General features: G+C 47.7%; 1 protein-coding gene across 3 annotated transcripts in view; it reads right to left on the bottom strand.

Annotated features, from left to right (window-relative positions):
- Positions 1–24,657, bottom strand: part of LMF1 (lipase maturation factor 1) — a 115,606-nt gene that overhangs the window by 69,887 nt on the left and 21,062 nt on the right. For 2 of the 3 annotated variants that reach the window (XM_084881219.1, XM_084881217.1), the window contains exon 3: positions 22,624–22,634. The exons of the other annotated variant lie outside the window; for it this stretch is intronic. In XM_084881219.1, coding sequence (XP_084737345.1) covers positions 22,624–22,634 — 11 coding nt within the window. The remainder of the gene's footprint in view (positions 1–22,623; positions 22,635–24,657) is intronic. 3 annotated transcript variants of the gene reach the window in all.

Below are 24,657 nucleotides of genomic sequence, written 5' to 3'. Positions count from 1 at the left end.
GAGCTGCAGACCATGGGAGACACCCAGACTCTGCAGCCATAAGTACTGAGGCCACCTGGGTCTGCCCAAGACGTAGGGCCTGGCCACTGGGCTGTGCCATGGTGAGGGAGGCAGGCACTGGCCCCAGGCAGCAGGGAATGCTTTGACCTTGTCTGTGGGCGCGAGCTCACGGCCTACGGGCCCTGCTTCTCTGCGTGTCTCTGACCCGGGGGGAGTACCTCTGTGATAATGCATGCAGGAAGCTCGCTTCAAAGACGTGGGCTCTTATCTCGGCTTGGGAGGTCTTGCGGCTCTGAGCAGCATGCAGAGTCACGGTCGGTCAACGAAGGAGCCTTTCTTCTCAGCTGGCCCAGGGCTCAGGCTGGGCCTTCACAAACCCTGACCACTCCAAGCTGTTTCTGCTTGGGTGCTCCCAAGCCACGACATTCCTCCAAACCACATTTCAGAGTTTTAATCACTGTCACTCAGCATGTATGACTGTAGTGCCACTTAAGAAAAGTTGCATTTTGCAAGTGGAGTGGTGGTCAAGCGTGGAGGCCCTGCTACACAGAAGCAGCACCGCAAAGGAGCAGGCCCAGAGTGCACGGTGATGGGGGGCCAACTGGAGCCCCAACTCCACTGGTATGCGGCCTCGGATAAGTGAGGAAAGGACAGTTCTGCTGCAGTGTGTCTCCCTGGGAGCCGGCCTGAGGTGGCAGGGGCTGCAGTGTAGCCGGAAGCAGAGGGAGGTCCCTCATCCTGTGCGTGAACCAGCTCGCCTGCCACGCTTTCACCCAGACGGGACCTGGAAGAGGTGCCAGCCACCCAGTTACTGCTGCAAATACCACTGTTGCGAGGGGCGCATTCCACCAACTGATCAGCTAAAACATTTTCCTCTTTCACTGAGACAAAATATAACACGAGATCAGGTTAAAAAACACACAAGGGAGGCTAAGACAAAATTTAAAAGCGTTTAAAAATAGCATCCCGTTAGCAAGTGCCTGTCTAGCAAGTCATGGGGAAGATACATTTGTCTTTTCTTTACCTGCACAAGGCTGGCCAGCAACCTGCCCGGCCTATCCGGCAGTGGCCAGGGGTCTATATCTGGACAGCTCACATAGTTCTCTCCATCTTACATTCCCCTCCAACACACTCACCATGGCAACCAGCCACAGCCGAGAGGCACCACACATGTGCCTATAGGGCTCACCGTTTACAGGGCTTTGCCCAGGCCCACTAACCCCTTCTGGTTGTCAGAATGATCTGGCAGAGCCACTCTTGCCCTAAGGGGACAGACAAGGGCCATCCTTTATCCTCAGGGGCCAGGGTCAGCTCCCCTCCAGAGCTGACCCTGGCCCCTGCTCCCACCCACCCACCTCCCAGCCTGAACCCCACTCACTCCTGCCGGGCCTGGTCTGGAGCCTCCTATGTCCCCACTTTGGCCCACAAGACCCGCTTGGAACAGGGTCTGCCCAGGAATCTCTAGAACCAGCCTGAGCTGGGCAGGTCCCTTGGATAGAGCCTAACCACTAAAAGAAGCCAGCCACGGAGGACTTCACATTTCAGCCAGAGGTTAGACCGTAAATGAGAACGCATTTTCTAGCAAGATATTTTTGAAAGAGCAGGTTAAATGTTCCATGCTTTAAATAAAATCATTTTAAATTGCATACTCTGAACTATGAGGCGTTTAACAAATTGTTAATATATGTTTTAAGGATGTCCTCGGGCACTGCAGGGAACAGGAAGTGACCCGGGTAACCCACACACCCACACAGTGACCCTCCGTGGCCACTGCACTTTTCACGGTGCGGGCTAATACTTGGTTGCTGTGGCAACCAGACTTCCTAGCCCCAGGTGTCCCCTGTTGCTTAGATGTATGCAGGTGTCACCAGCTAGCCCCAGAACAAAATCTATAGTAATGACCTTAGCTAGCTCATTGGTTTAGATAAATAGGAAAATGCTTCCTGTCAACGGAAATTAGACTTAGCAACAGATTTTTTAGGATTAATATATTCCAAATATTTAACATATATCAGGCTGAAGGGCACAGTGCATTACCATTTCTTTGTCTTTTGTTTCCTGTGCATAAAAATTAGCCAAAGCTTGCCTCAGAGTGCCTTGTCGGAATCCAATGATGTGACAGTCAATTCTGCCCACAGGGCTGTCTGACAAGGGAACATTCTGGCTCTGTCTGTGCTGTCCAGCGCCCACTGACCACACGAAGGCTGCTGAGTCTTAAACTCAGCTTGAGGTGGACAGGGCAGACCTGGCCCTGCGCTCGGGAATCCCCAGAGGCACGTCTGCTCAGAGGCACTGTGTCCACAGGACCCGGTGGAGCAGGCCAGCCTGTTCCAGCACTGCAGATGAAAGCTCCTGTCCCCATGCCCAGAGGACTCTTGTGCCCACAGAAATGGGCACTGGGGGCAGAGATCTAAGTTGGGCCTGGGCTTCCAGCAAGGGAGAAGATCCTAGGGCAGAGCAGATACCAGGTGGATGAGGCAGGCAGTCAGTGGGGCATACAATCAGTGTCATGCTCATTCCTCACCCCACATTTGAGTGGGTGGTCACTATCCAGGGCCCAGTGTCCGTGGGTTTCACTCTCACCCCACATCTTAGTGGACCATCAGCATGTGAGGCCCTTGTAACCACAGAAGGAGTTACCCTCACTCACATCTTAGTGGGCTGTCAGCACACAGGGTCCTGTGTCCCGAGAAGTGGGTGTCACCCTCACCCCACATAGTCTTGGAGGATGACCTGTTGTCCCTCAGATTTAGTGAACCTGCTGCTTCCGGCCATCCTCCACGTTGGTGATGGGCACACCCTTGTCACATGAAGGGGTGGGGCCCGGCTTATGGGAGAGGCCAACATATCCAGCTAACACTTACACACACACATGTGTAAGAAATAATAGGGAGGGTCACTTCTACCTGGCACATGCATAGGTCAGAGGTCAGGGTGGTCCTCTAGCCTCTGGCCCACATAGATAATGTCTCCTCTGGGGTCAGTGCAGAGACACGCCAGCCTTCTTCCTTCCCTCCCCACACCTCTCTTTATCCGCTGTCCTAATTAGGGAACACACCTTGCTGACTGACTTCACACACACTCCTTTGAAAGCGAGTTGTCTCTGGCCCTGCAGCAAGGTCAGTGGTAACAGGCAGCTCTTGGGCAGAGACCCACTCTGGGCAGTGTGTGCACCCCATGGGGACAGGAAAGAGAGGGTCGAGCATCTTAGCCACAAAAACCAGGACCTGGTGAGCACTTCTGACGGTTATAATCTTGCTCAGAGGTCCTTTCAAAGGAGCCCTGGGCAGGGGTTCAGCGACTTGGGGAGGGGCAGTGACATTCTCAGGCATCTAGAAGGATCAGGTTTCAGCTAAGTGAGCTGACAAGAATTAACACAGGAAAACAGCACGTGAGTGACCACAGAAAGACCTTCAGTGAAAGGATGAAGCTGATCAGTGCCTGCCTCGTCCACCTGGTCTCTGCTCTGCCCTGGGATCTTCTCCTCTGCTGGAAGCCCAGGCCCACCGTAGGTTTCACCCCCCAGTGCCCAGCCCTATGGCCCTTTGTCAAGTCTCTCCTCAGATGCCACTTTTGCAGGGAGGCCTTCCCTGAATGTAACATTTATAACAGGGCCTTAGTCTATCCTGGCACTGCCTAACCAACTATACTTTCACCACTTCTCATACTTCATATCTAACCATGTCCATTCTCTATTCATACAGCACCTACAATGCAAGCTCCAAACAGACAAGGTAAAGCATCTATAATGAGCACTAGAGGCCTGGTGCACAAAATTCGGGCATGGGCGGGTGGGGGACGGGGAGAGGAGTCCCACAGCCAAGCCTGCACCCTCTCCAATCTGGGACCCCTCAGGGGATGTCCGATAGCCTCATAATCTGGGACCTAACTGCTCACCTGCCTGCCTGCCTGATGATTCCTAACCACTTCTGCCTGCCTGCCTGATTGTCCCTAACTGCTCCCCTGCTGGCCCAATCACTCCTAACTGCCTCTGCTTCACCCTGCACTCAGGACCCAAGCTTCCCTTCCTCTGGCTGGCCATAGGCACCCAGGACCCGGGCTTCTCTCCTTCTGGCTGGCCGTAGGCACCCAGGACCTGGGCCGGCTTTGCCCGTACCTGCCGCAACTGTAGGGGACTGTGGGCAGGTGGCTTTGCCCTGGCTCTAGCCGCAGGTGCTGGCACCTGGGACCACAGGGCGGGCAGCTTGTCCCTCTCCTGAGCCATAGGCACAGGCACAGCCACTGGCGCCTGGGACCATGAGGTGGGCAGTTTGTCCTTCTCCTGGGCTGCAGGTGCAGACGCAGATGCCGGTGCCTGGGACCACGGGGTGGATGGCTTGTCCTTCTCTAGGGCAGGGTCATAGTCGCAGGCAGGTGCAGCTGCTGGTGCCCAGGAGCATGGGGTGTGTGGCTTGTCTCTCTCCCAGGCCACCGGTGCAGCCACTGGCACTCAGGACTGTGGGATGGGCAGCTTGTCCCTTTCCCGGGCTGCAGCCTGGCTGGTCCCTATTCCTCTCCCATGAGCTCATTTGTGCCTGGCAGGTCCCCATTCCTCTCTCCCCACTGTTGAGTGTCTGAGCCATTATGGCGTGATGGTGTGATGACAATTTGCATATTAGCTCTTTATTATTAGGATAACCAAGGATGTAAAGAAAAAGATGCTCATAAGGCATTAACAGATGGGAATACTCAGCAGAGACACAGGGCTATATAAAAATAAAATATCTGAAAGTAAAAGTTTACTAAATGATCTTAATAGCAGGATAAAGTACAGTGAATAAAAAGGTAGTGAATATAAAGATAGTTCAACTGACGTTATTCCATCTGAAGAACAGAGACTTAAAAAAAAAATAACAAAAGAATGGACTCTCAGGGACTGGTGAAACAACATCAAAAGGTCTGATATACATGCAATTGGAATCCTAGAAGGAGACGAGAGAGAAATGCAGGAAAAAAAAATGTTGGCATAAATTACAGATTCAATAGGGAATCAGAAGCAGGATAATATTCAGCCCCCAGACTATCCAAATGCCACATGTAGTTAAGCCGCTGTAAGCCAGTACAGGGGGAGCCTGCTGCTCCGACTCTGCCACACAAATCCATGCTGGGAACATAGAGGAGGAGATTTAAAGAGACTAGAAGGAGACATCCATCAAATGTGTTGTATCGTTACATGGACAAACCAACTGTAGAAAGGCATTTATTCATGAGACAACTGGCAACACTGGAACGCTCACTAAATATTTGATATAATTCATCCTAATTTTTTAATTAAAAATTTTTCAGCAATCAAGGAATGCATAAATAAGTGGAATATCAAATCTATGTTTTTTCCCCTCTCAAATCAATAAATAAAATTAAAAGTTATTTTTCAATTATAGTTGATATATAGTATTATTCTGGGTTCAGGTATAAAAATTCATGCTAATTTTTTAGGTGTAATAGTGGTGCTATAGTTGCATGGCTTTAAAAGACCCAGTCTCTTAGAGGTCTACAATGAAGTATTTGCAAGTAAGTAACATGATGCCTAGGGTTTACTTTAAGCCAGAGCAGAAGGGAAGGTCGGTAAATAAAAGACGGGGCATGTGCTAGAGAACTGACAGTCTGAGATGACACACGGAGGTGCACGATGCCATTTCTTTACTTTGGTATTTGTTTGAAATTTTTCATCATCGAAAGTTAAAGAAAATAAACAAGCAGGAAAACTCTCCCAACTGCTGCCTGGGATGTTTAAAACTGACCACTGGAATTCTCATAACTGTAACAAACTGTGAAATACAATTTTTTAAAGTGCCATTTGTTCTAGAAGCCAAACTTATAGTGGGTATGGAAATAAGCCTTTGGAACAGCTGAAAGTCAGCATATCTGGGAGCTGGGGTGCCTGTAGGGGTGAGTCTAATCAGACTATTCAGGTCTAACTCTAAAAACAATTTAAAATGTTTTTCTAAAACAATGCAGGGGATCTATTTTTCAGTTACTGATCTCCCCAAGCAGATTGAGAATTAGAGACTGAAAGGGACTGAAAGGGACTTCTCTGTGTTCTGATTTGGAGGTCCCATTCCCAGCCTGCAGGGGCTTGCATCCTGGGCCCCTGCCCAGGACCACTGCCCTGAGACATAGCCCTCAAACAGAGCAGGGGCATTTTGTGGGACCGGAGGGAAGAAAGGCAGGGATCCTGGTGCCTGTGCATGGCCACAGTCTCCGAGAAAACTGTAGGATTTGCTCGAGTTCAGTGTTCACATGTTCACCCTAGACGTTCTGCTCCCAAACCAGAGAGCCTTCACATGTACATGCAAAACTCCCCAGAGGTCTGCTGCTCGGTCAACAGTCGTGCCAATGCTGCCACCTCACTGCTCATTCCAGCCACGGCTTCTGCTCTGCCACCGCCTAACGTGTACCTGCTGGCTACCTGCACGTCTGATATTTCCCAGCTGTTATTGTCACTGGGGATTATGACCATAATTGCTGATTTGGGCACAATTAAAAGGGAAATGAAGAAATAGAGTTGTCTACTTATTGACGATGAACCAAATGGACTTAATGGCACCAACTGTCTCACTGGAATCCAGGTCCTGAAGCCAAGTGACTAAATGGGGAGGCAAGATTTCATCAGGGAAGGTTGCATAATGGTGTTTACTTTGAAACGCTGATCTCATTGTCTTATGTAAATGGGGACCACCGTGACCCATTCCCTCATTCCCTCTGTTGCTGTAATAGGCAGCACATGGACACCAATCTAAAACCTGAAGATGTATTGATAACCTTGACAAAATTACACAAGTATACACACAGACACAGGCGCTTACAATTTAGGAAGAAGGGGCCTGGGCCGTTGAAAGCCCAGAAGATTCTGAGGCCTGGAGAGGTCCAGGGGACTCACAGCTCTTTGGGGCAATGAGAAGCAACATTTCTGTTTCCTGTGTCACTGCTTTTACCCCCAAGCTCTGGCTGCCTTTCCTAGGGCAGATCAAACAGCTCTGATGAAGATGAAATGAGATTTCTTGCCTTCAAAAAATACAAAACACAACACAACATGGCGAGCAGAGGACATGAAACTCACCAGGCTCTACTGAAGCTCCAAGGGCCCAGCCAGGTCCATTACCACACCGTGAGCAGAACAGGCCACCATGTCCACCACTCCACGTTTTACATCGCACCCCAGAGTGTTCTCGGCACAGAAAAAGTATTTTGCACGTTCTACATTCCTCAGTCTCCCTGGCTCTCACTTCCATGCCTGTCGCTGGCTTCACTGAAGCTCAAATCTCAAGACCATCATTTCTTCTGGCTGGTCAGGATCTGTCCTTCCTTACCTAATCAGGCCCAACCTCATCTCTGACCCTTCCTTGCACCTCCACACTCTCAGTCACCAACCATCTCCATGCCCAGCGCATCCTGCTGGGCAGTGGTGCAGAGTACAGGTCAACCCTGGGACTAGCTGGAGACAGATCCACAGACCCTTCCCAGAGGCTCAACACCCTGCCACCCTCTGCAGACGTCCGGCCCTCGCAGATCCCCAGCACTGACAGGTTGCCCCCTGAACCTGTCTGCTCCTGCCTCCACAGACAGACTTTACCGGTAGTCCCAGTGCCGGGAAAGAAGCCTTCCTACCAGGCTAAGGCATCCTGCTCCAGCTGGACACACGGGACCAGTGAGTGCCTCTGTCTCAGCAGGGCCCCCTTTGCGAAAGCCTTTTCCTCCCCTCCATTTCCCTCTCCAGGCTCTTCGATGCCTGCTGTCAACACCAGCTCAGCTCACATTTGTTCATCTTTTATTTCATTTTATTAAAACTTACTTATTTTTATTTATTTATTTTGTTAATCCTCACCTGATGATATATCTTGTTCATTGCTTTGCAGAGAGAGTGGAGGGGGTAAGGATAGAGAAAGAGATAGAAACATTGATGTGAGAGAGTCATATTAATTGGTTGCCTCCCATGCACACCGTGACTTGGGGTTGGAGAGTGAACCCGCAACCCAGGTACATGCCCTTGACTTGGAATTGAACCTGCGACCCTTTGGTGCATGGGCTGACTTTAACCACTGAGCAACACTGGCCAAGGCAAAACTAATTTATTAATCTTTAATCATAGGCAAAAATGTTCAGTGAAGATAAATTGGAACTATAGATGAGAAAGAAAAGCGATCTAATCACCCAGAGGTAAATATGGTTAATCTCGCTTGGCTGTGAATTTCAAAACAGTTTTGATAGAATATTTTTTAGAAAAAAAATAGAATATAGTACATACTATTTTAAACCCATTTTAACATATCATTAAAATATTTTAACATCATTAAGTGGTACTGTAGTCATTAAGTTGTATGGTAACCCACAGAGAAGAGATAAAAATTATTTAATTAATTCTCCGTGGCTGAACCTTTAAAGTATAACAATTTTCTTCTTCCATAAACATGGTGATGGAATCCTTCTAGCTGAGTCTTTGTGCACATTCCAAAACCTGCCATAGGAAACCTTAAACTGGGGCTGGGGACCAACAGGTGTGTAACCATGTGGCCACACTGTCTTCAGGGAGGTCGCACCAATTCAAGTGCTCCCCACGACACTTAACACATCTAATCATGCGGAAACCAGTTTGGCTCAATGGATAGAGCGTCAGCCTGCGGACTGAAAGGTCCCAGGTTCGATTCCGGTCAAGGGCATGTATCCTTGGTTGCGGCACATCCCCAGTGCGGGGTGTGCAAAAGGTAGCTAATCGATGTTTCTCACATCGATGTTTCTAACTCTCTATCCCTCTCTCTTCCTCTCTGTAAAAAAATCAATGAAATATATTTTAACAAACAAACATATCTAATCATGATAAAACACCAGGCAGACCCAATTTGAGGGACATTCTACCAAATACATGACCAGAACTGCTCTAAACTGTCAAGGTCATGAAAAGCCAGGAAGTCTAGGAGATTGCCACAGAGCAGAGGGCTGCGTGGTTCCGGGAGGGACCCTGGATGGAGAGAGCACTGGCAGGAAAGCTGGAGAAATTAAACAAAGGTCTGCTGCTCGGTCAACAGTCATGCCAATGCTGCCACCTCCGTGCGTCCACATGGTTAGGTAAGATGTGGACACTAGGGGAAGCTGGGTGAAGGCCGATGGAGATCCCTGTGCTATCTTTGCTACTCAGAAGAGCATCTTTCTAGAGTGCTACCAACATCATTTTCCCAGGTGTGGCTGTGGCCTTGGGCAGTGCCTGGCCTCAGCTGAGACACATCTAACTGCCCTGAGGAGGACAGAACTCAGAGGCTTTGCCTTACATACCCTGGCAACATGGGAACAAAGCATGGCATGGCCACTGCCAATCCTGCCATCACCCTGCTGATGTGAGGACAGCAAACCTCCGATGGGGCAGAGCTCTGTGGCCCCCAGTCTGGTTGTGCTCCATCACGCATTGCCTTTGGTTGGGTTCAAGCTACTGACTGTGGATGTTTTGCTCAGAGCTTCTCCTATAGCTGGCTCAGTGCCTAAGGAGAGGATGGGCCATGTTCACAGACCTGTGAACTGCCACCAAGGCCAAGGACATCCCTGAGGAGGGCTGTGCACATTCTCTCTCAGAAACACCACAGCTGTGCTAGCAGTTCTGGGTTCAAGAGACGTTTCACTAAAAAATCAAAGGAAACTAATCCGGTTTCTCGATTGTGTCACTCGCTATCAAGCATAGCCTTCCAAGGTGTGATGCCCCTTTAAGAGCGATGATGTAAGAGCATGCGGCGGCCACCAGACTATTTGCCGTCTTGTGACACCTACAAGTGGACTCAGAGTTCCTCGATTCCATGTGCAGACAAATTCCTCCCTATCCTACACACTATGGGATGAAGGAGATGGGCAAAACCCCGCCCCCATGGGCTGACAGTCTGGTGGGAGGAGGGGCAGGTATAGACATGATAAACAGACATACAAGATCCACGTCAGAGGGGGCAAGCTGGAGAACCACAAAGTGGGGCCTGGAGCTGGGCCTGGAGCTGTGCAGGTGTGGGAGGTGGAAGTGAGAAACACGTAGCTCCGGGGGCCATGTCTGACAGCGGGAATAGCCAGTATGGGGCCATCAGTGATAATGGACAGCACACAAAATTTACCACTGAATCCTATCTTCATGTCACTCTTCCAAATGCTCCAAAGACATTCACTGAGGCCGAAACCAAAAGGAAAACCAGTAACACTATACTGTTAAAGGAATATTAACGTGTGACCAGCCAACGTGCCCATAATAAACACAGGGGATACTGCTTTAAGAGGGGTGTAACATTCTTGATAAGAGGAGGACACAGGCATCAAGAAGAGATCTGTTATGTGCGCTTAGGAACCATTAACAGTACTAAAGCTGCACCGGTATTTGTGTCTCCATTCAGTGACTCCACACAGACAAGAGCTGCTATTGTAATAGCAACAAAGCATGGCCTCCTCGGCTAAAATTTCTGTTTTAAAATATCAAAGCATTTACAAAAGAAACTGGCACACAGCTGCTACTCCAGGGCTAACTTAACAATGCCTCTCCCTGTTACTCGCGTTGGCAAAGGTCAGGCTTGCCGATGTTGTATTCCTCTCACATCCAACAATGGGGCATTGGAGCCAGGAAGCTCCGGGGACACATGGCAGATTCTGGAGGTTCCAGGCCAGCCAGTGGCTGTGGTGGTGTCTGATGAGAGCAAAAGCCCTTCTCTGGCCTCTGGCGCTTACTGCAAGTTAGGACATATGAGTGTTTACCTGGCAGGGAAGCAGCACTGGGGCAACATGGATAAAATCAGCCTCACATGGGCAACTGCTAACGGCGGCGAAGTGGGGAGAAGCACCATCACGCCCAGCGCTTTTAGCTGTCTTTATAGAAGCGTGATCAAGAAAAGGGCTTAACTCCTAAAGGATAGCCCTCTATGTGCTTCCTCTTTCACTCAACAAACTGAGTATCAATATACACCTGGCACTGCGCTAGGAGCTAGGGCTGCAGCAGCAAATCAAGATAGAGTCCTTACCTTCAAATGAAAACTTATTTAAGTTGGTGGAGGCAGGCAATAAACAAATATAACAAGTAAACAAGTAGGATATATGTAATGGGTTACACATGCTATGAAGACAGGCCATGAGCAAACTGGGAGAAGAGAGTTATAGGCAGAAGGCACAGTAAGTACAAAGACCTTGAGTTGGGAACACATTTGATGTGATTGAGGGACAGCGATATAAAAAATGTTTTTTAATTATTTATGAATGAAGACAGTTTTCTACTATCCTCGAGAATTGATGGGCAGAATAATACTGAGTATGTGAATTTCAGAGTTTTGGGAGTCAGTGAGGAGATCTCTCATCCGTACTCAATGGGCAGATAATTTCTCTTCTCTACTCTGGTATCCCATTATTTGGAGAACCCAATCTCATATAAAGATGTAGATACAAATACAAAAACAAAAAAGTCAGAAAAAAGGAAACAGGATTACAAATGACCCTCCCTAAGGACACTGCTCTGGAACATGTAGGGAAGGAAGTGGTGGAGAGTGGCTGCATCTCTGAGCTTCACCCAGCACAACTAGGTATCTGCCCCTAGGAAGTAATAAGGACCCATAGGATGGGAAGAGGGGCAAGTCTGTCAGTGGTACCCAATCTGACAAAGGGTAACCTGCCCCATAATCTCCAACTCCAGGGGCCTAGATGGCACCCACTCCAGGCAGTAACTGAGAGCTTCTAAGCAGAAATCTCTATGAAGCAGGGAAAAGAAATAGAGATTACCTAATATGTTTGATTCAGTAAAAAACAGTATTGGGAAAGGTCAAGCAGTTGTGCTGGTGAATCTGGAACAAATTATTGAAACATGATCAGAGATGAAAAACAAAGCAAACCAAAAAAGGAGAGGCAACTATAAACTCCAAGAAAAACAAAGAGTTATTAGGAAAAAAATTATACTTCATTACTGAATTAGCAGTCAAAAGTATACAGACAGTGTCTAAAAGTGACACACCGAGAACCATCACACACTACTGAGACACCTGAAGGCAGATACCAGGCGCGCTAAGAGGGCGAAGAAGCTCCTTTGGAGAACAGAGTGGGGGAGAGGTGGCAGGTTCTGCTGATTTTGCTCTAAGCTGTATGACACAGTTTCACTTTCTAATCCATGCACACGTCTATGTTTTCCTTGATAACGAAAAGAATGACTTTCAGGCCTTATCATCTGGCCACAGTGTGATAAAACCAGAAATTGGTCAACAAAAATAACCTATAAAGCCCCAAGGGCTTGGCATTTTTTGAAGCTCTTCTCTAAGCAGCACTTGGACCAAAGAGGCATCAGCACTGAGGGTTATAAGCTATACCACCCGCCACTGTCAGGGAGACACTGGGGTCTCAACTGATGGGGTGGGCCAGGAACACAGTCAGAGGGGAGTGGGCACCTGCCTCCTTGCTTTCATTAGCAGATAAGAAGAGATGGAAAATTAATGATTTAAACAATCAACGTATGATCTTAGAAAATAATAAGCCCCTTCCTCTCAAGGGGAGGGGAAAGCAACCTATAAAAAGTAAAAATTAACGAGCTAGAACACTTTTGCTAAAAATCTGATAAATAAAACCACTTCTTTGATTGAAGAGGCCCATAACAAAAACAGCCTCTGGCTGTTTAGACCAGTACTTAGCATTACACAGGAGAGTCAGTAGGACTAGAGCTGGGGGTGGAAGTGCAGAGGCCACTCTGCACAGTAGACAGCCAGGAGGCAGCGGGGAAGAGCATGCGAGGTCAGACAGAGCCTCTGTCTGCGGGGGCTCGCAGCAAGTCTCTAGGTGACGAAACCCCTTCTTTAATGTTAGGGAGCAGTATTGAGAAAGTATTGGCACCCAGGAAACTCAACAGTCAGCTGATACTATCATTAATTATACTGTAAACTGAAAAGCAAATGCTAGTCAGACTTACACATCAACACAATACAAACAAAAGGTAATTTAGAAGCATCCCAGACAATTGCCATCCAAATGAATTCAGGACTGAAAGTGAATTACAGCAACAAAATACTTCTTCAATATACTAGAATTTGGCATATTAAAGAGGTAAGCATGTTTTAGAAGTACAAATAGGTAACCAGATGTGATGGGAGAAATTTAAAGCAGGCACAGTGTTAATGATAATGTAAGAAAAATGGTCTTTAAAATATACTTTCTTCTAGGTTCAACTAAGTAATTTTCATCAGACATTACTAAATGAGAAGAGAATGGCAGAAATGCAAAGACTACAGCCCCTCTGGGCAGACATGGACCTGGCCATGAGCATGTTGTGTGCCGCTCATGTTTGTGCGCAGGGCTCAGATCTGAGTGGGCACAAGGCTAGGAGGTGGGGGTTAGCTCCAGGGGGACAAAATCAGATGAAAAAGAGGACACTAAAGACATGCACTACCTACAGGAAGGAAGTAGAACTCACACCACGAGAGACTCCAGTGCCCCAGAACCAGTTTTCCCCCTTTGACATCCTGGTCTGAATGCCATGCACCCCCGACAGTCTGGAAACCTGGATGATTCGTGAGGTCCAGGGGACAACCGTGCCAAACAGGGTGACCGACCGCCAGGAGCACCACTTCTCCCTTTTGGGACGTACATCACCTTTAACCTCTTCCCCAGTGCCAACCCCTCCCCTGCTCACTCCTCCTCCACCCGCAACAGAAAGTCACTCCCTGGGCAGGTCCCTCCAAACCTTCACTGGTGTCCCAGCGGCCTGAGAGGAATGTGCCGTGTGGAGACAGAGAAGAATGAGGCAGAAACACCACCCCTGGATCAAGACTGATCCCAAGACCCTGGCTGAGAAGCTCCAGAGCCCAGAGCAGCGAGGGTCTCAGAGCAGAGCTGGGGGGCGGCTGGGTGAGGAGGAGGGAGGGCTCGGCAGTGGAGGCTCCTCAGAAAGGGCTTGCAGCCGTGGGCGAGCTCACGGTCGGGCGGATGAGGCTGCCTCTGATTATGGGAATAATTTAATTAAAAGAAACTGCTTTCTTGGACGTGGGGGCTGGGAAGAGAATCAGACGAACCATAATTAAACCAGAGGATATGAGAACCAGGCGAAGCGAGGACCTGGAGACGGTTTGGGGGGACCTGCTGCGGCCGAGGTGGCTCAGAGCTCCAAGGCAGCTAATCGCTTCCTGCAGGCAGGCTCCACTCCAGCACTAATAGGTTTTAATAAAAACTTCCAATTGGGCCAGTAAACCCCTCATTAAGCTGTTTTTAAAGCATGAATTTAAGAGCAGCAAGGGTGAGGGGTCACAGGGAGCATTTAATTCACAACGTCTGGTGGGAGGCGCTGCTGTGACTGAGTACACCGGGTTCAAGTGTCCAGGCCTCATAAGCACAGGACGCCAGCATCGGACCTGCCTGGAAAACAGACTTAGTAAGGCAGAAGCGAAGCGCCCCGCAGGAACAGAGCAAAAAGCTGCTCTCAGATTCAAAAGCAGCCTGTATGCAGTCCCTGCAGCGCAGGCCCCGCCACGCTCGCACAGGTGTGGTCCACTGCACATCAGCTTCCCTACCAGACACCTGCCTGTCCAGGGCCGCGCCACCTTGGAGGCTCCCCTAGCCCAGCCTTGGACGATCAGTCAATCCCACCCCCGAGGTTCAGCCATGGACCTGCTGCTGCAGCCCTGGTGTGTGCGATTCCTTCCTGTGCCCATGATGAGCATCTCCCGCAGAGACCTCCATGTGCTCACAGCTCACAGCTCACAGTGCATAATCTGGATCAGCCCCAAGGCCTCCTTCCTGGTCCTGCCCTCTGGCTCCTGTTCCCGGCAGAACTGGCTGATACCTGCCAGCCCCAAGGAAGACTCCATACTAGCTGACACTTGGTTTTCACATTAGGATCAAGCAGCAATTCATTGATGATGGTTCTTATTGAAATGAAGGATCCCTAAATCGTCCAACTCTTAGCCTGACAGGCCTGCAGCAAAACATGGAATGCTCTTCTCCCAGGGATTCCCTCCAGACCCCTCAATGCTCCTGGAGTGTGTCGTGTTCTTGCTGCCAATTCCTGTATGTCCCCACCCCTCCGGGCCCTTTAGCACCCCCCCCCCACCCAGAGGCCCCTCCACACAGGGTACCTGCTGCCTTACTACCCCCACCCTTGTTCCCAGCACTGCATGAGAACCCAAACCATGGATTTAATGCAGCTAATTTTGAGGCTCAATTTTACTGAGTTCTGCATTCTTTTATATTAAAACAATTACAGTATATTAGAGGGATCAATTCAGAACAAATATATTAGAGGGACAAGTCCAGAATCCATCCCATAGAAGCTTCCTGCATTAGCTGCCTTCCTTGATGCCCACATCTTTGAGTCTAGCTGTCTGAACCAGTGTGAATAGCCTGTGCTGGTTGAAGGACCCCTCAAAACGAGCCTCTCTGGGTTGCTCCGGGCCTGGGAGGAGCTGGCCTCTGAGGGAAGGCTGCAGAAGCTTTTGGGTGTTAAGTCACAGGACTCAGCCCCAAAAAAACAACTGCTATGGCCCTTGCTCAATCTAACCTCATCAGATGCAGAAAGACAGGAGCCCCTTCCAAGAGTGCTTGGTCCTTTAAGGCTGAAGGGCACGGCCAGGGGTAAGGGGTGGTGGGCTCAGCAGGACATCAGGAGGGCATGAAAAGACCAGCAAGCCCTTCCCGGAACCCTATGACGCCTGCCAGGTCCTGCACTATTTTCAAATGCACAAGGACGACATGAAGTTTCAAAAAAGGCTCCAGCCCCAAGCTCACAAATATCAAAAAGCTCACTTCCTACAGAGGAGCAGGAAACAGCATGTAGAGGGGCACTGAATTAATCACGTTTAGACCCATTCTTTGAAGTAAAAGTTACCAGACCGGCAGATTTCAAAGCACAGCCACATTCAATGCTTCAACAGAGACGCAGCTGGCGAGGCAGTGCGATCACAAATACTGCGGTTTTCCTGTGTCCTGGAGCAAACAGCCTCCGCTCACGTGCGGTCCCTTGACCCAGCAGTCACGCCCATGCAGACAGGAATGCAAGACCCCAGGGGACAGGGCCACAGGGTGGCAGCAGGTGACACCCACAATGAAGAGGGGACTTCAAGACCGTGGAGAAATGCTCACAGAAACTCAGAAATCCTGGGAACACCTGGTCACTGAATAAAGGAAAGAACCAGAGAGGTCTTGGCTGTGTCTCCTTCAGGCAGGAGACCAGCCACGTGTCCCTACTCCCAAACCGATGGGGTCACACTTACACCTGCCGAGAAGAGGTGGCTGAGCTCCCCAGGAGAAAATGTTAAGTAGCGGACATCCTCAGGCCAGCCGACCGTGGAACCTTCTATCGCGATGGAGATGGGCCGTGATCTGATCGGCCCACCTACGGCTGAGTGCTTGATGTGCCACAGGTGTGACTGGGGAGCGCCAGTTTTATTCCACTTAATTTTAATTAAGCAGAAAGCACAGATGGCTGGAGACGAGTATTAACAGTTGCTCGAGCAGCCTCGCTCAAGTGAGGGAATGCTGCTCCGTGGGGCAGCTTAGTATCTCAGCAGGTAATCCAGAGTTGCTTTATTTTCATCAAAGTCCATTTTGCAAAGTAAACACAATAGATATAATTAAGTTTTATGTTCGTTATTATGTCGGTATCTATATACCTATGTTCATTAATGAGAACATAGAGAAGTAAAAACAGGATAGGATGATCAGCTCATTCTGAAAACTAAGTTCTCATAGGCAGCCCCCAAATAAGACAAGTTGGGAAACTTCCCAAAAGGTCGAAGTCCCTTCAGTTTGGTTGTTCTGAACCTGACACCACAGTAACTGAAGAAACAGCAGAAATGCGTGGCGGTCACCCCGTGGCAAGCCAGCTGCTGTGGCTCTTAGGAGTCTTCAGAATCTGAGCTTGTGGACACTTAGTGGGGGTGGCCCACCAAGTGCTATAGAGAAGACAGCACATGACATTCAGTCCTACTCAGGACCCTCAGGAGGAAATGTAGCAAATCAAATGCTGGCTTCTCCAGCATTATTGCCTGCGACTAGAGAGGCAGTTAAACTTGTGAAGAGCACCAGATATACCAACAGAAGTATAAGTGGAGGACAGACTTGCTTTAATTCAGAGCAAAATGTAGCTCTTAGCCTAAGGGTCCTGTTAGCAGAGCCAGTCTGATGTGCTACCACCAACTGGGGCTGAAGATCTGGCTGGGGCTATGGCAAGCAGCTGTGGTTTGGGGAGGGGAGTCTAGAATCATCCTCAGCATGCAGCCTTTCTCAGATTAACATGTGATTTAAGGAACATTCATTCTTGCAGGCTGTTCTCTGTGCGATGCCCTGGCACCTCACTCCAATGCTTTTCCCACACCCTATTTACAAATGCCAGTTTCAGCAGGGGCACCAGCTCCATGTCGAAGACCCTGGGCCCCATCCCAGCTCTCACATCTGTCTTATGATCCTGTTGCCTCGCCTGAGACAGAACAGTGACCCTACCCCAAAGGTGGCTGCCAGGAAATCACGAGAGCATGCATTTGAGTGTCAGTTGCTTTTTGCTGCCTCTGCTACCTGTATCTGTCCATTCACGGGCCCCACCGTGTATGCTTGGTTTGCTCCCATAAAAGCTGATTTTATGGTGATTGCCTAGAATTCACTGCATCAAATCACAGGGCCTTCTCCCACCCTATCCAGGAGTTAGGGTCTGATGGTCTTATTTGTCCTAACAACTGGGAAAAGGAACATTGCTGCAGTTTTGGATAAATCAAATAAATAATATTTACTAAAACAAGAGGGCTTATCTAAATATTGATAAAGCAGGTTTCTTTGAGGATAATTTTGATATCAAATAAACCCTAATTCAGAAGGTGCAGGAAGCCTACTTCTTTCTCACGTCTAACTTCATTCCCTAACTTCTGAACGTTTCCTTTCCTTTGACACAAGTACATGTAACTCACAGGTTATAGAACCTGTTATGATTAGGCCATGCCAGATTTACAATTGGTAAAGAGAATATTTCCTGAAATAATTCCCCATTGCTTGCTTCTTCCTCTTCTACTTTTTTTTTTTTTTTTTTTTTTTAAGTACAAACCTGAGAAAAGGGAAAGAGTGTCAACACCTCAGACCACAAGGTCCTGGCAGCTCCCAACACAGCCATGTCACTGGACAGCTCTATTTGGAGGGTTAAGAAGTTGGTGAGTGACACTGGCTTGTGAGAGTCTGATTATTTTTGCTTTAAATTTTAAACTTAAATTTGTGTTCTGTTACCTACTTTTAAGGCAATTAAAAACCAGGAATTTTTTTTTTTTGTATTTACTCTCATTTTAACGAATTCCAATGCTTTGCCTGAAGAAATTCCTCTAACATTTTTGACATGCAGATCCTCTGAAAAATACTTCATTTTTGTCTTCATTGTTGAGGATAGTTTTGCTGGGTATAGAATTCTGGATTGATAGCCAGGTTTCCCTCCTTGCTGGCACTTTATGATGTCATTCCCTTGTCCTCTGGCTGGCACTGTTTCAAATGAATAGTGTGCTATAATTATTATCTCTGTCCCTCTGTACCTGTCTTTCCCACCTCTGGCTTCAATAGATTTTCTTTCTTTTTGATTTTTGACAATTTGACTATAACGTATCTAGGAATGTGTGTGGCAAGTGTAGTTTTCTTAGTGACTTCCAAAATTCTTCAATCTGTGGCATTTTGTCTCTCATTCCTTTTGGAAAATTGTTGGTCTTTATATCTTCAAATATTGTTTTACTCTTTCTCTCTTTAGTTATCTTTATGTTAAACTGTTTGATATCCCCCATCAGCCCTCATGTGCTCTATTCTGTTCTTTTTTTTTACCCACTTGTGTTTTATTTTTAATATCTTTAAATTCGCTGATTTTCCCCCCTCATCTGTTCTGCTCTGTTGCAAACCATGAGAGGAAGCCCAGCTCGAAATCTATTGTCTATTTCTCACATTTCCATCTGGCTCATTAGTAGTTTCCCCCTGTTTGTTGAAACAGCTCATCTATTCTTGTAGGTTGTCCACCTTTTCCATTAGAACCTCTGGCATGTTCACAACTGTCAATAAGGGTTCCTATTTGACAGCCCCAACAACTGAGTCATCTCTACTGCTGCATCTCTCAACAACCCACAGTGAGTGAGTCCATTTTTGTTTTTCAATGTTTGTCTAGTGATTTTTTAATTATGTCAAACATTGTGTGTAGAAACACAGTAGCTCCTGAGGTGAACACACTTATCCCAAAATGAGCATGCACAGTGAGGCTGTTGGGGAGGGATAGGATGGGGATGGGACAATCTAGCCAGAAAATTAGCTGGTTTTGAGTTTGTTGTTTCCTCATGATCCTCAGTGACCACAGGCTGCAACTTCCTAGGGAAGGGCTTCAGTCACCTGCTGTGCTCAGCCTGGGCCTTGGGGGCTTCTCACTTCCAGCAGCTCCAGTGCATCTGCCAGATCAGCCTCAGCCAAGCAGCTGCCTCTCCTTGGGTGCTGGACTCTCAGCTCCTGGTCCAGCCTCACTTGCAGTCTTGGTGGGGCCTTCTCAGAATTCCTTCAGATTCTCTTCCTACTCCACTCACCAGTAGCCCCCAGCAGTAGCAGAGCATGATTTGTATCAGACACAATCTGGGGCACCTCTCACAGATCCTCTTCTCTCAGGGACCTCCGTGCATAGGGTTGATGTCCCCTTCTGAGTGGTTCGAGGCTTCTGTTTCCTATAAAAGGAGAGTCTGGGCCAGGTGGGTATGCCAGTGGCCAGTCATCTCCTGCACTACACCACCCAGGAAACCCTATGTAGTCATCCCTCCTGCCCCAGTCTTTCTCACAAGCCTTAGATAATAGACCATAGCACTCAGGAAGCAAGAACTCCATGTCTGGTGACAACTGTCTCCCTAAGAATTCAACAGTGTATTGGTGGCTTTCTCCTTAACCTCTCCCTCTTTCACTTTGCTGAAGGTGAGGCCAGTCACAGGTCCATCCCTCCTCAGTCAGGGGAGGTGGGAATTTTGATCCATTAAGCTGCTGTGCTGAGTGAGTTCAAAAAAGTTGGCTTTTGCAGAACATCTAGCTCACTGTTAGGAGGGGGGAGACTCAGGAAAGCAGAATCTCAATATGATTTAATCCCCGTTCAATGTAATCCTGTATTCACCCTCGCCTATGGCTGGTGTTCCCAGTGGACAAACCATGAGTACATGAATAGGATATGTGTTCTCAGAAACACCCCTTAGAGCCAGTGTCAGGCAGTACTGTTCAGTGGGTCCATCCTTTTACCAATTTTCCATCTAGTTGTTCTGCCAACTGAGGGGAAGAGGGTGTAGAAATTCCTTCCCTGTCTCTCTTTAGTTGTCACCTTTTTTTGTCATCCAAAGATATGTTTATTGATTTGAGAGGGAGAGAGAAACATCGATGTGAGAAACTTGAATCAATTGCCTCCCATATGCGCCCAACTGGGAATTGAACCCACGCCTTTTGGTGTACAGACGAAGCTTCAACCAACTGAGCCACCGGGCCAGGGCTAGTTGTCACTTTTTCTATCTCATGTTCTTGGAGGTTTGTTACATCTTCCTGCCTGATGACTCGTCCTTAATCTCCAGGGATACTCGATCTTGAATGCTCCTTCTGACTATTGCCTCCAGTGTGCTTTTCCCATCCATTTCCTTTCAAACTTTCTGCATGTCTACATTTAATGTGTATTACCTCTAGAAGAATATAGCTGCATCTTACCTTTTCCTTAAGTTGTTCTATAGATTCCTGTCTTTTAACTGGAATGTTTAATCCATTAACACTTAATGTAATTATTGATATGGTGTTTAGGTTTACCACTTAATTTTTCATTTTCTATTAAACTCTTAGTTTTATATCTGTGCTCCTCCTTCCTGCCTTTTTGGGTCATTCAAATGTTTTCAGATCACCCCTTTAATGTGTCTATCAGACTTTTAACTGTCACTCCACATTTTCCTGGTGCATGTTCCAGGGACTAAAATACACGTCTTTAGCTTTTGAATATACTTAAAGTTAATACTATGCCGCTTCACATAAAATGTGGACACTGCAGCCACATGGGTCCATCTGCGCCTTCTGCCATGCTCCATGTCATGCCTGTCACATGTATTCCCCTCTGAGTGCATTATAAATCTCAGAAGACAAAGGACTCATTTCACTTTAAATAGTTATATGGATTCTGAAGTAAGAAAATGAAGGAAAACCATCTTCACATTTACCTATGTATTTACTGTTTTCTGTGTTCTGTACTCCTGCCCAGGGACCCACATTCTCATCTCCTGTTACTTTCCTTCAGCTGGAGAGCTGGCTGTGGCATTCCTGTAGCGCTCATCTGCCAGCAATGAATTCTCTCATTTCTCCTTATTTCAACGCCGTCCCTGGAGAACATAGTTTGCGTGCAGGATCCTGGTGGATTGTGTCCATCTTTCAGCACCACTGCTCCTGGGTGCCAGGGTCCAACCATTTCCAAGGCAATGGTAAGCTTCTCTGCTGCTTTCAAGCTTCTCCCTTCCCTTTGGTTTTTGATGTTGATTTCAGATGATGTCACAAGCAGCTTTCTTTTATTTTTGCTGTTTGGGGTTCACCAATCTTCCTGCATCTGTACACATGTGAGCCCCACCACACTGGGAAACTTTTCAGCCATTCTCTGTCCCCTCCTGGGGCTCTGGTCTCAGCCTTGATCTTTCATTCCTGTCACCTTCACCCTACTATCCAGCCTATTTAGTGAATTCCCTATTTCATATATTCTATTTTTTCAGTTCTGAAATCTCCACTTGGCTCTTTTCTAGATTTTCTGCTGTGAGCACTTTTTCTTCTTCTTCAGGAGCCTGATTTCCCACCTCGGTACGCAGTATTGACAGCTGCTCAGACCCTGTCTGAAAACTCCAGCATCTAGTCATCTTGGGGTTGGCCTCTGTCGACTGTCTGTTCTCTCTAGAATTGGGCTGATGTCCCGGTCCTCTGTTTTTTGAGTGGTTGGGGACTGTGTCCTAAACATGAGGATGTCAAGCTGAGGGGTATCTGGGTTCTGTGATGCCGGAGAGCACTGATGTCTTTGTTGTAATGGCATGTAAGCTGGTGAGACCCAAATAGAATGCTTGACATGGCTGGCCCTGTCCAGTCCTGTTCACTTAGGGGATGTCTTCTGCTTGTCCCCAGGCAGCAGGCCTGGTCCCACTGCCCATTCATTTCTGAACAAATCTTTACTTATTCTGCCCGCTCATCCTGGGTGCAGCATTTCCCCTGAGACTACAGCTGGGGGAACCCGAAGTCCTCCCCCTCCTCTGGGGAGGGTGTCCATGGGCTTGTGTCCACTGGGGACTCAGTGTGGCCTGGAGAGGGGAACACACGTCACAGGCCTTTTCATTCGGCCAGGGTTGGGGATGGATCCACAACATTCAATGAAACCACTGCTTGCTGTCACTATTGTGGGACTACTCTACCCAGTAATATAGAGACAGTCCCATATGCATGAAGCTAAAAATGCATGAGTTCCCTCCTTGGTATTAGTCCACCACTCTGGGCAAGGTGACTGGCTGAGGGTAGGAGTCCCAGGTTAGATAACAAACATAGTATCAGAACAACATAGTGAAACCTGAGGGCTAATGACAGATGCTTAAGCAATGAGAAAGCCAGAAAAGAAGGCAGGAGGATACATACCCCAATACAAAATGCAGATTTTTTTTCTAAGTGATTTTCACTTACCAAATGAATACCTGAAAAACAAAAGGAGAAAAATGTATTAAAATTTGGCATGCTTTGCCAAAAAATGTATAAGATTAAAGCATTGTGTTACCCCACTAAGTGGAGCCCATGTCCATGACCTGAGGTAAGTGTGGGGTCAGGGCACAGAGCTTATGAACATTAAATACAGCAGGAAGTGAAGATAGAGGGAAGATATGTCCTCAGGTGCTGAGTGGAGGGGAGAGTAGAGGGGAGACCTGCTCTCGGGTGCTGAGTGGAGATGAGTGTGGAGGGGAGACCTGTCCTCAGGTGCTGAGTGGAGATGAGTGTGGAGGGGAGACCTGCTCTCAGGTGCTGAGTGGAGATGAGTGTGGAGGGGAGATCTGTCTCGGATGATCTGAGTGGGGGTTTGGAGCCCCACCAGGCTGCCCCGGGGAATAAAAGCCTTTTCATGTCCAACCCCACCCCACAACAGGCCAATCAAAAAATATTTTGGAAAAAAGTAAATATAATCCTTGGTTTTCCTGCAGTAAATAATTGCAATCAAACAATGTAAGAATGTCCTACCCTAGAATCTGAAAATTTAAAAGATGGCATTACCCTGAGAACCTATTAGAAGAGGGCCCCAAATTAAAGGAATTGGGGGACTTGTCTCCTCTAAGGACTTGAGGTCTGCCTTTATTTGGAATCTAAGTAGAACTTTGAGTCCTCACATTGGCCTGGGGCTTCAGTGATACAGGCTCACTTTGGACCTTGGGAAGGGGAGACACATGAGCCCAAATCATAGACTGTAAATTCCCACAACATAATGGAACACAACTAAGGTGGGGGATTGCATGTGGCCTTGGAACAAATACCCTTCACATCTGTGCAGCTCTGGCACCTGTCTTCCAGCCCAAGTTAACAACAAAATCTACCACTTGGATAAAAAGACCATGCCCATCTTTACAAACATCACAACCTATTTTTTAGGAGTAAAAAGCAATGGGGAACTGACGCACCCTACAATGTGAATGAACCCTGAAAGCATCATGCTGAGTGAGATAAGCCAGACACAAAAGGCCACGTGGTGTGTGACTCCATTTATGTGAAACATTCAGAGCAGGTGCATCTACAGCGACAGAAAGTGGATCAGCGGGTGCCAGGGCCTGGGAGAGAAATGGGTGTACTGGCTAATTAAAGAAACAAGTTTACTCAGCAAATTCTCCCAGTAAATCACCTTATTGATGGAGAGGGGGAAGAGGCTGATTTTCACAAACTCATAAAGAATGAACGCTTCCCATTTTATCAGGTCTGATTAGAAGAGATAGAAGTCGGGCAGGTCAGAGTTAGCCTGGCACGACCTCTGCCCGCAGCCTGGGCCACCAGGACCCTGCGCCCGTGGAAACCAGGACGGGCCTGCGCTGTTACCACGATCACATTTATTGAGGGTATTAAAAAAATGTGTTCTTTCATAATTCACCTGTTTAGAATTTTGAATTTCAAGGCTGCCTAATATAAGATTTTTAAATATAGGTAAGTATATCTAATTACATGAAAAACTACAATATCTTTATTACTTTTATAGCTTTTATTATATTTTTTAACGGCTGAAACTTATTTAGGAGATGGCGGTCCATGGAGCTATTTTGGGGACGTACTGTTCGTTGTTGTTTTTCTCTTTTTCTACTGTTTTGTTCTTTAAAGAAACTCAAGCCCTTCCTTTTTCCAAGAGCCTAGATTTTGCTCCCGAATGGTCTGTGCTAACATGGTACCCCTGCCTGCCTATTCGGGACAGGGCCTCTACACAGAGGAAGGCCACCTCCTATGAAGGAAGTGACAGAACCAAGAAGGGGTGGAGCCTTGAACATCCAGGCTAACACGCTTTTGTGCCCACCACACAAAGCGGGTTTTGTCCACACCCCTTGGGGCTCAATCTACCCCAGTGACTTCTGTATGAGGCTCCTATTTTTACAAGGCCTCTGATTAGAAAAGTACACAAGGCTTCAGCACTGTTTTGTTTTGTAAAAAGGCTTCATGGATAAATATTTGTTAAACTAGAGGCCAGGTGCACAC

This window comes from Pipistrellus hanaki (assembly GCF_964339955.1).
Source record: "Pipistrellus hanaki genome assembly, chromosome: 4".
NCBI lineage: Eukaryota > Metazoa > Chordata > Mammalia > Chiroptera > Vespertilionidae > Pipistrellus > Pipistrellus hanaki.
This window is presented reverse-complemented; position numbering and strand designations above follow the sequence as displayed.